This window comes from Macaca fascicularis, chromosome 15, assembly GCF_037993035.2.
Source record: "Macaca fascicularis isolate 582-1 chromosome 15, T2T-MFA8v1.1".
NCBI classification, from domain to species: Eukaryota; Metazoa; Chordata; class Mammalia; order Primates; family Cercopithecidae; genus Macaca; species Macaca fascicularis.
Genome location: NC_088389.1, coordinates 47806649 through 47818688, shown reverse-complemented (window position 1 = coordinate 47818688; position 12040 = coordinate 47806649). Strand labels below are relative to the sequence as shown.

Genomic DNA, 12040 nt, shown 5'->3' with positions numbered 1-12040 from the left:
CCTGGGTGACAAGAGCAAAACTCCATCTCAAAACAAACAAACAAACAAACAACCCAAATGGAGTAATATGGCCTATACAAATTTTCCAGGATTGTTCTTCTCTTTGCTGTTGTTTTTCTCCCTTCTTCCCCCTATTTTCTTTTCATAGGATGTGAGACTTCACAAGCTGCTAAAAACAAACTTTCCTAATAACTTGGTACCTACCTGTCAAGCAGTAAACCATCCTAGCCATGAGATACCAGACGAAACCTGAGACCAGAGACTCATTTTCTTCTAAAATGATTTCTCCAAGAGATTTTTAAATAAAAAGGGGGTAAATGTGAAAGGAAAATAAATCTTGGGACCCCAAAATCACTAAGCTAAAGGGAAAAGTCAAGCTGGGAACTGCTTAGGGGCAAACTGCCTCCCATTCTATTCAAAGTCACCCCTCTGCTCACTGAGATAAATGCATATCTGATTGTCTCCCTTGGAGAGGCTAATCAGAAATTCAAATAATGCAACCATTTGTCTTTTATCTGCCTATGACCTGGAAGCCCCGTCCCCATTTTGAGTTGTCCTACCTTTCTGGACCGAACCAATATTCGTCTTACATATGTTGATTGATGTCTCATGTCTCCCTAAAATGTAAAAAACCAAGCTGTGCTCTGACCACCTGGGCACATGTCATCAGGAACTCCTGAGACTGTGTCACAGGTGGGCATCCTCAAACTTGGCAAAATAAACTTTCTAAATTAACTGAGACGTGTCTCAGCTATTCAGGGTTCACATTGTTTTCTCATTTTATTCTGATGCCGGGTTATGCCTCTCAAAGGTGTGCTCCACTCTGAAGTATTAAGGCAGCGAGTTTACTTCTCTTTCCTCACTTCTCATGCACAACCCTAGTAATAACTGCTAATGAAGATTACAAGCTCTGGCTTGCTGAGACCAAGAGAATGGGGTGTGGTTGTCCATATATAATAGAACCGGCTAAGCTCAGTGATCAGTTTCTAAGTCTTTTATTATGAACATTTTCAAACATCCACAAAAATAAAATAATAAAGTAAACCCTCCTATCCCCTGCATTTGCCCAGAGGCAGGTTTTGTTTTGTTTTGTTTTGTTTTGTTTTGTTTTTGAGATGGAATTTTGCTCTTGTTGCTCAGGCTGGAGTACAATGGCATGATCTTGGCTCCCTGCAACCTCCGCCTGCTGGGTTCAAGTGATTCTCCTGCCTCAGCCTCTCGAGTAGCTGGGATTACAAGCACCCGCCACCATGCCCAGCTAATTTTTGTATTTTTAGTAGAGACGGGGTTTTGCCATGTTGGCCAGGCTAGTCTCGAACTCCTGACCTCAGGTGATCCACCCGCCTCAGCCTCCCAAAGTGCTGGGATTACAGGCGTGAGCCACTGCACCCGGCCCAGGGGCAATTTTTTTAATGCCAAAAACATTCATCACCTACAAAAATTCTAATATTGCTGCTGCAAAATGCGAAGGGGCTGGAGACAGTGGTCCCCTCCTCACAAATGGACTTCTGAGAGTACCAATTAGACTTTAGAGTCTGACTAATGACACACTCAAAGGATAATTGTAACAAAATATCTTGGCCAGTTGATATGCAATTTTGGTTTTGATCCTCCTGCCTCAGCCTGCCAAGTAGCTGGGACTACAGAAGCCTGCCACTATGCAGGCTTTTTTTTGGCAGTGGGGAGGGGGTTGGGAGGGCAGGCTGTAGAAGTGTATGTACAATATAATTTTTTTTTTTTTTTTGAGACAGAGTCTTGCTCTGTCACTCAGGCTGGAGTGCAGTGGTACGATCTTGGTTCACTGCAACCTCCGCCTCCTGGGTCCAAGTGATTCTCCTGCCTCAGACTCCTGAGTAGCTGGGATTATAGACATATGCCACCACACTTGGCTATTTTTTTTTTTGCATTTTTAGACGAGATGGGGTTTCACCATGTTGGCTAGGCTGGTCTCGAACACCTGACCTCAAGTGATCTGCCTGCCTCAGCCTCCCAAAGTGCTGAGATTATAGGTGTGAGCCATTGTGCCTGGCCTGTACAATATAATTTTATAATTTATAATGATATTCTCTGTTTTTTGAAAGAGGAGTTTATTAAAGCATTAAATGGTATGAATAAGATGGAAAGGATATGTCTAATAAAAATTTTTAAAATTCCTCTACCTTCTGTGGAGAGATGGGCAACGTTAATTACTGTTTGATCCTATCCGGGTCCCTTTCTCTGACTCCTCCCCACCCATCTGTTCCCCAGAGCCAGCTGCATCACGTTGCAGGTTATTTGGACACTTCCCCTTTGACTTTCACAAGACTCAAGGCAGGCTTTGCAACTGCAAGAGGCTTGATTAAAGTTTTTGGAGGAACCAAATAAAAATCAAGCAAGTAGCTTGAATTTATATGCACTTGAATTAAAGAACAGGAGCCTATAAAAACAATGTTAATTTTTTTCCTTATCTATACTGGCCTCCTCCTCAACTTGTTCTAATAGTGCGATATCAGAAAAATACAAATTTACTTTCATTTTCTTGTAGCTGATTTAGAAGCTATGCTTACAGATCTGATTCTTTGAGCATTGGTGGCATAAATAATGCAAGAGTGCTATTCTTCTGTGTTAGGGGTTGACAAGCTTTTTTTGTGAAGGGTCAGATAATACCAGTTTTAAGCTTTGCAGGCCATTTGGTCTCCGTTGCAACTACTCAAACTTGCTGTTGTAACGCTAAAGCAGCTAGTGACAATTCATAAACAAATGGGCATGGCTGTGTTCCAGTGAAAGCTTATTTACAAAAACAAGTGGAGGGTCGGATTTGTCCCTTGGAATGTTCACCAACTCTTATTCTGTGCCATCAACTGAAGTTGTTGAGGCTTCATGCAACTGCCTAAGAGCCAGGTACTCAGTACAATGTGGCTTTCTGTGGAAGGGCAAAAGTGTGTGCATCTAATGTCGTAGGAATTCACCTCAAGCCACACCTTGAACAGGGAAACTGATTTTGGACTCTGGCCAGAGGAGATGTCATTTTTCCCGTTACTGGAAGTGTGAGGCGAAACTTTATTCTCAGGGATAAACATGGTTTGGGGGCCATTTCCTTCAGTGGCTCATATACTTGTTCTCATGTTTCCACGGGAAAATCTGCTCAAATGCTCAGTATTGAGAAAATATGCCTGTTTCCTATATCCCTTCACTTACTTCTCCCCATGTTTAGAGGTGAGCTTATCTGTTAAGCTGACACAAAGGAATGAACTTGTGCCTATCCTCTCTCCTTTTGGGGATGTTCTGCTCAAGGGACAGGTATGCTCTCTTCCCACTGTCTTTCTGCACAACACATGGGAAGTGGGCCCTAAACCTGCCCAGATAGATCTGGAAGGCCATCATACTCCATCCTCACTTTTGGGGCTTGACAGTTGTGCAAAGCAACAATACCTCTTTTACCTGCACAGGTAAGTTTCTGCTTTGTAGCCCCAGATTCTCCCACAGGTGGGCCAACTTAACATCTAGGCTTTAAGAGAATAGTAGGAAGTCTGTTGACATAGATCCCAGTCACATTCTTCAGTGAGCTCAGTGTAGAGGCATCGTGACTACTTATAATAAAGGTGTTATTGTGATTAGCCACATGACTCCTTGGGAGAAAAGAGTTAATGCAGGAGGTCTGGTTGTTTTCTTCTTGTGTGTCTCCAAGAGGACTATGTTTGACCCTTCACCACCCCCCCCAGAAATTTGGCACTGAAAGTGTTCTTTGTGTCAGTGATTGATGACTTTGTTATATATTCCTGGAGGGATGGACCATGCCATGCTGGCATGTCAACTTCCTTTGCATACACATCAATATTGATGATATGCCCCTGGTTTTATTGTTGGGGTTCTGAGTTTCTATTGCCATGTCCTGTTGTGTAGCAGTGGTTGCACAAGATATGTGTATGTGACAACTACTCCCCTATTTCCACAAAGAGCTCAAAGTGGTGTCCCTAAGTAGGGCCATACCACATAGGTACCTGAAGTTCATTGCTAGAGAGAGGGCATTCCTATGTGTCTGACAAGGAAAGACATCAGAAGCCTCTGCTGGACCTATCTGGACTCCATCAATGCATATATATATTTTTTCCTTTTTTCTGCTGCTCTTACTCTGTATTCTTTGCTGTACTAAACCTTAGCTATGAATGTAACTTGTGGTTGGGTCTTGTAAGTCCTTCTGGTGAATGACCAAACAAATCACTCCTATATTTCAGCAACTTAAAATTCAGAGGAGAAGAACAGGGTAGGGACTGGGGTAAAAAATTTAAGGGGTAGCTGCCAAAAACTCAGTAATCAAGATAAATGTTATTTTATTTTATTTATTTATTTATTTATTTATTTATTTATTTATTTATTTATTTTTGAGACGGAGTCTCGCTCTGTCGCCCAGGTTGGAGTGCAGTGGCCGGATCTCAGCTCACTGCAAGCTCCACCTCCCAGGTTTACGCCATTCTCCTGCCTCAGCCTCCTGAGTAGCTGGGACTACAGGCGCCCGCCACCTCGCCCGGCTAGTTTTTTTTTGTATTTTTAGTAGAGACGGGGTTTCACCGTGTTAGCCAGGATGGTCTCAATCTCCTGACCTCGTGATCCGCCCGTCTCGGCCTCCCAAAGTGCTGGGATTACAGGCTTGAGCCACCGCGCCCGGCCGATAAATGTTATTTTAATAAGTATTATATGAAAGTATTAAAACCCAATGCAAAACATCCATGATGAACAAAATATCAAAATCTTAAATATCAAAAATTTAAATAATGGTAAGATTTAATCATACACTTGTCATATCCTGACTTGCTTGCTGCACCCTAATCCCTGTCCAGGGGAAGAGACACACATAAGACTTTCAAATTATCAAATTGTCAAAGCAGAGAGCAGCATGTTTAGCAATGGTGCTAAAGGTTGCTAGATGTTTCTAAGTAGTCACTACACTTTGCCCACTTTTGTTCCATCTCACTTAGTTCTTGCCTCCCTCCAGTCAATCTCTACCAGTGCATCAGCTGTTTATGGAGCTGATAGGAACCCCTTTTAGGGATCTGCACCCTTCAGAGTCCTGTACGTGAGACGTTTCTTTTTTTTCTCATGCAGAACATCTCTGTGTGTAACACAGTCCTTGACAGGTTAAATATCATTGGGTAGGCAACTCCTGAATGCTAAGATGACTTAGCTTAAATGGATGTTGTAGTTATTCAAAGAGCCTTAGAGGTCTCTCATGAGCTTTATTTCTAAATTTCTATTTATTTATACATTTTCAAAGAGATGGGTGTGCACAGCTAGATCCTGGGACTCTAATGATAGCTACATCTTCTAGTATTTACCAAATCCAGTGCTAGGCACTTTAGATACAATATCACAAATTTTCCCAACAGTCGTTTAAAGATAGGTGGTGTCCCCATTTCACAGAGAAGGAAACTAAGCAGGTGGTTATGATACATTGTCACTAATTAGAGGCAGACCTGGGGCTCAATCTGCAGTTGTCTGACTCTATAGATGCCAAAAACTTGCTGAAGATGCTCTTTTGGGACATGGATCAAACACTGTGTTTTATGAAGTTGAACAGGGAGAATCTGGGAACGTGATTCTCCAGGCACCAACGCCTTCCTCAAAAGTATCATTTCACCTTAATGTCCCTACTTGGCCCTTGAAGACACGGAGTGTGTGACCCTTGCTTCCAGTTCTTTGCTGTACTAAATCTTAGCCATAAATATAACTTGTGGTTGGGTCTTGTAAGTCCTTCTGGTGAATCACCAAACAAATCACTCCTATATTTCAACAACTTAAAATTCAGAGGAGAAGAACAGGGTAGGGACTGGGGTAAAAAATTTACTAGCATACCATGGTATCACCTACTTGAGACTCTTTTAATTCCTGTACCTACTTTAAGGAGCGTGCTGTTGAAATGACTTTCATAATCTCAGCAAGAGCCCTGGAGTTCATAAACATAAGGGCACAAGCTTCCTCCCACTTTATGTGATAGCTCAGTGTAGCAGATGGGTTTTTCTGAATTATTCATTTGTGACTACTTTGTTTAGTAGCATCTATGTGTCATATCCCATCTCTCTTACGAGTGAACCTAAGTGCTTTGGGAAACTATTTTATTCTATAATCAAAGAATGAAAGATGGAGTCAACTTTTGATGGCTGGCTTATATTTAAGCAGTTGCCCCAAACTTGCTAATTCTTGGTTTCTCTTTCCCTACTCCATAGACATACACCAGCCATGAGTGATATGGTTTGACTGTGCCCCCATCCAAATCTCATCTTGAATTGTAGCTCCCATAATTCCCATGTGTCATGCGAGGGACCCGGTGGGAGGTAATTGAATCATGCGGGCGGGTCTTTCCTGCGCTATTCTCGTGATAGTGAATAAGTCTTATGAGAGTCCAATGGTTTTATAAAGGGGAGTTCCCCTGAACACACCCTCTTGCCTGCCATCATATAAGACATCCCTTTGCTTCTCCTTTGCCTTCCACCATGATTGTGAGGCCTCCCTGGCCATGTGGAGCTGTGAATCAATTAAACCTCTTTCCTTTATAAATTACCTAGTCTCAGGTATGTCTTTATTAGCAGCATGAGAACAGATTAATACAATGGGTCTACAACCAAAGTTATTCACTTTGAGGACCCACTGATAGGCTTCAGAGGGTCACTGAATATCCTAGTATTAGCTGCACATTTTAGTTTATGTGCCTATGCTCTTTTGTCTGGGTGGAGACAGTTCATAGCCTTTATTAGATTTTAAGAGGGTCTATAAATCCAATTTATGAACAACTTACAAGATACTACAGTTTAATATTCTGGTTACAAAAACCAGACAAAGTTTTGGGTCCCTCATCTGGAAGAAACCACAAGAATGATCTTATTCACCACAATTAATCTTCCTGAAACATGGTGTGATGTCCTAGATAAAAACACTAAGGAGTACAGCAGGAAGGAATAAGCTCCCCTTATTTATTACGTGGAATCTGCTTAGGCTCTTCTTTGCCCTAGAACTATGACATAACTTCAGCCACTGCTTATATTGCATCCCAGCCAGATGTTCAATCTCTGCATGAAAACTTCAGCAACCAGGGAATGCCCATAATCTGCCATGGTCCTAGGTCATTGTATATAGCTTTATTTGTTTTAGTTTTTTCAAGTTCTATTTTATTGATGTTTTATATACTTTGAAAATAATTGAAATGAGCTAGAATCAAGGGCAAGAAAAACTAATGAAACCATTCAAGGATGTTGCAGTGTGGGGGTGGCTGATAGGGAGTGCCAGGAAACTGCTGGTAAGGGAGATTACTGTGTTTGAGCAGAGGAGGCAATCCTGAGATTCTTGGCAGCAATGGCAAAAAGAGAAGCCCAAGGGATTGCCTAATTTTTCTGATCCAATGAAGAGAAGAGAGCCATGTTTTCAAGAGAGGTGAGTATTCTCCTAACGCTTGTGTTCTAGGAGAAATTATCGTAAAGCTTTTTATACAATGTATATTTAAAAGGGTGTAATGGACAAGTGGCTTTTTGCCAGATGTTTTACCAGAAATGTAAGACATTTCTTGTAAGAAGCCTTGGTAGGAACTGTACTCTAGGTTTTATTTTTTAAAATAATAAAATACACACAGTATTTAACTGCTTCAATAAGTCAGTTTTCAGTTGTGCTGTCCCAGATAAAAGAGAGGAGCACATTTATGGAGGTGCTCCTCAAAAAAGTGCATTTGATTTTTCTTGACCCATCAGGAAAACAGTGGATGTTCAGGGACACCTTCCTAGTCAGTTCTACGAAAAATAAAATAAAATAAAAATGTATAAGAACATGTCTTTTTGGCTGGCTATCCAAACCTGCCTCCTCTGGTTCTAGTGACTTTCCTTGCAGGTCACTGTGAGGTAGGAGCAGGGGAGAGTTTCAGAGGTGTCATGGCATAACTGCAGCTCTGGAGGCAATGCAGAAGTGCTGCTCAGATACCAAATCCTGCAGGGTGAGTCACAAGAGGTAAACAATTTGTAATACTCTCTCTTTAGGATCTCCTCCTTGTTTTTGTGTCTTTTGCATAGAAAATTGATATTCTTTGTCAAATGGAGTCAGTATTACAAATTTTTCTGGAGGTTTTCTAATGATACCTAAATTGATCCAGGTATGAGTCTGTCAAAGATATGATTACAATGTACACAACGTTTAGAAGTAGACTCATTTGTATAATGTGACATAAATGGTCCAAGTTTCTTTTTTTTTTTAAACTTTATAACCAGGATGATAAGTTACTAATATTCAATGAGAAATTGAATCCTCAACAAAACTTCCTTAGATATGAGTATCCACATTGTAATCAGAGGCTTGTTGGGTGACCCTGGAATTAGAATATGGAAGTGTAAATCATCTTAATGACAGTGCCAGCCATTCAGTTCAATTTGTTTTCTAATAGCTGCCTGGCAGAAAATTCAGATTTGAGATCTTTAGTGATCCCTGCAATGCAGGATCTATCAATTCAAAAGAGATATGTATCCATTAGAGACCAGTTAAGATATAATGTTTTATAAGTATCCTCTCTCCCCAGCTTATTGAGGGCACTTCCATCTCCATACAGAATTGAGACCAAGCAGGACCATGCCCTTCCTCAAAAGCATAGCTTGGATTGGTTCAAGAGCTTAGACACATAATCAGTTGAGAACTCAGAGTCTCGTGTAATCATAGAATGGAGTAAAAACTGTTGAGTGGCAGCAGCCACTAAACAATATCAGTAGCAGAAGGAATAAAACCAGAAAATTATACTGAACTGGAGAGAAACTTGCCCTGAATCAGATTGGTACCAGGACAGAATCAGGAGGTGAGGCTGAGCTGGCAGTGGGATACAGGGAAAAAACAGAAGCATTAATTCATTCATTCATTCACTCATTCATCACACACATGATGAGTATTTTCTATCCACTTGGGATTCTTCTAGACACTGAGCTTTCAAATCAGACATGACCTCCTTCAGGTGCTTGGACTAGTATGAGAAAAATACATCAAGATCTGAGTTAAACAGAGAACAGCTTGGAGCAGTAGATTGGATCAAAATTATGGAGAAACTTGAATGCCAGCCTTAAATACAATGGTTTAGCTTTGATTATATAGACAATGGAGGGGGAGGGCATCACATGTTAAAAAAAGGGATGCTACACAGGAAACTGTGCACAAATCTGGAGACGAAAACAGAGCTATGGTGCTAAGTTGAGGGTAAGGAGAGGGCATTGCAATTGTCTCAGTAAAAAAGTATTTATAGCTGGAACTAGAAGTAGGAATGACATTGCTAAAGGATAGAGGTAGAATGGGAAATGGATTGAACCAAAAAGATAGATACCCAAAATGGATATATTTGACTGTTAACAGGAGGCAAGCCAGAGGAGAGCATAGGGAGGGATGAGATATAAAGTCAAAAGAGAAGAAAGTTTCCAGAATATAGAAGCTCGTTAGTTAATGGTACTTCTGTGTAACAAAGGAATCAAGAATTGAGAAATGGCTATTTAAATTAGGTGCAGGGAGATCCTTGGTGACTTTAGGAGGACAGATAGATAGATGAGGGAATGAGTGGAAAATGAGAATTAGAAACTGTAAATATATTCTACTCTTTTGACAATTACACCATGAAATGAAGGAGAGTAGCCTAGGAGAACACCAGATATATTCATCAGAATTTTTTTGGTTGCAAGTGACAGAGAAACCAACCCAGAGTTTATATAGCTGAAGAATCTATGGGGTAGTGTAGGCTTCAGGCATGGATAGATTCAGGGTGCAGTCAATGCTATTAGTACCTCTTGGCTTGACTCTGTTTTCTTCTGTATGGTAGATTCATTTTCAGGTTTTATATGGTGACAAGCTGTTTGCTTTGGACTCATATCTTCCCAAATTCAAATCCAGTGATATCAAAAGAGAAGGTTATTTACCTAGCTGCTTAAGCAAAGTCCTGAAATTAGCTCTGGTTTGACTTGGATTGGCTTGACTGGAGTCAAGGGTCCATTTCTGATGGGGATGGAGTTCACTGGTTGGTGAAGGCCTGGAGATGGAGCCCTAAGGAAGCACATGGGATAAGAATACGAAAGGCAGTGGTTCCTGGGAGGAAAATCAGAGTACTATTAATAGAGAATGGATGCTGGGTGCCAAAAAGAGGTGTCTAAACTCCAAGTTTTAAAGAGAGTAGCTGATGGATAGAGGCCTGAAGCAGAGGGTAGGGAACGCAATCAAGCTGCATGGATGAAACTGATTTTGAAAGGAAGAAGCATTCTCATTTCTGAGATGGGAGTGAAGGAGAATATAATAAAAGATGGTATGTAGACAATTGGACATCTAAGTCAGGTAAGTTGAGGGAGCATATGTTAAATAACTTTAGTTGTCAAGTAAAAATCCAATTGAGGGAATGTGTAGTGTTATTTTAAAAAATAATTTAAATATATTGCACTAGCTGTATTACAGAAAATACTTAGACATTGAAAATAAAATTCTGCAGCTAGCATATCCAATGTTTTCATTCTTTACACTGCAGACATAATCTTTACAAAGCTTAAGCATGAATTTTCCTTTAAATTATTCTTTATAACTTTGTTTTACTTGCATCCTATTTCATGGAGTAGATGTATCAGAATTCACTTAATCTTTTTACTTAAAGACATTGAGATTGCTTTCATTTTTTAAAATTAGATATAGTGCTACAAATATTATTATATACTTAGCTGTTTTTTTTTTCCTTGAGGTATTTCTGTAGCAAAAGTTCCCAGGAATGGGGTAATTGTGTAAAATGGAATAAACGTTTTGTGTCTCCTACATATGTTTGCAAAATCACCTTTCGAAAAGTATGGAAAATTGCCAATGGCCCTGGCCATATAAGAAAGTTCTAGTTTCCACCAGGCGCGGTGGCACATGCCTGTAATCCCAGCACTTTGGGAGGCCAAGGTGGGTGGATCACTTGAGGCCAGGAGTTTGAGACCAGCCTGGCCAACATGGTACAAAAATTAGCTGGACGTGGTGATTCTTGCCTGTAATCCCAGCTACTCGGGAGGCTGAAGTAGGAAAATAGCCTGAACCCAGGAGGTGGAGGTTGCAGTGAGCTGAGATCGCGAGATCATGCCACTGTTCTCCAGCCTGGGTGACCTTGCAAGACTCTGTCCCCCACCACCCTGCCAAAAAAAGAACAAAGTGCTAGTTTCATAACTTGCTGAGTATTTTAGACATTTTATTCCATTAATATTTTTAAGATAACTAACATAACACAGTAAGCATTTAATGCCAGGGTGGGTCTAAACACCTGTCATGTTAATTCATTTAATTATCACACCAACCCTATGAGGGGAAAATTTATTATGATCCATGTATAAATAGGGAAACTAAGATATAAACAGATTAAATACACTATTCGTGGCCCTACAGCTAGGAAGTGCTAGAAGCAGTATGTGAACCATGGGAACCTGAATCCCGAGCCTGTGTGCTCAATCACTGGGCAATATTGCTTTGTGATAGCTTTTGGTTAGCATTTTCTCAAATGTTGTTTACAACTTGTATACATTTGTGTGAGAATTTCAGAATGTCTTTCTCTGAAAGAGTCTTTCTTGATAGTTTTGCCCCAGTGTAGAGATAGCAGTGGGAAAATACTTATGGACTTGGATACCTCAGATGGTCTGAATGGGGAGATTTATTAATAAGTCATACATGTTTTAACCCTTTGTAAAGTTGTATGTAAAGTTGTTGTATGTAAAGTACAACATACTTATATGCAAATAATTATATTGCTAAGCATTAAAAATAAATGTAGTTATTTCATCCACCTAGGATAGCCAGGCTTTTTTTGAGGGGTTCTGATGGTTCTATAATCTAACTCAACCCTGCTGGTTACCATGGAAACATACCTTCTGGCTTTTCTTGAACATCTGAAATGTGGGTATTGTTTTGATGTGACAAGTTTCAGCGAGCTCCTGGGAAAGCAAAGAAATGGCATGAAGTTACGGTATTTCTGTCCTCTCCCTGTACCAAGCATGTTATTTGGTAACTTCTCAGGAGGCATGTCTAAAATTCCAAGGACACCTGACACTTTACAGAC

General features: G+C 40.4%; 1 protein-coding gene across 3 annotated transcripts in view; it reads right to left on the bottom strand.

Annotated features, from left to right (window-relative positions):
• The window catches only part of TXNDC8 (thioredoxin domain containing 8), a 34718-nt gene that overhangs the window by 10488 nt on the left and 12190 nt on the right, over positions 1-12040 (bottom strand). For 2 of the 3 annotated variants that reach the window (XM_045372546.2, NM_001284910.2), the window contains one exon: positions 11850-11915. In XM_045372546.2, coding sequence (XP_045228481.1) covers positions 11850-11915 — 66 coding nt within the window. Of the gene's footprint in view, positions 1-9841; positions 10021-11849; positions 11916-12040 lie in introns of those variants that run through there. The other variant, XM_005581098.4, reaches the window with a different exon arrangement.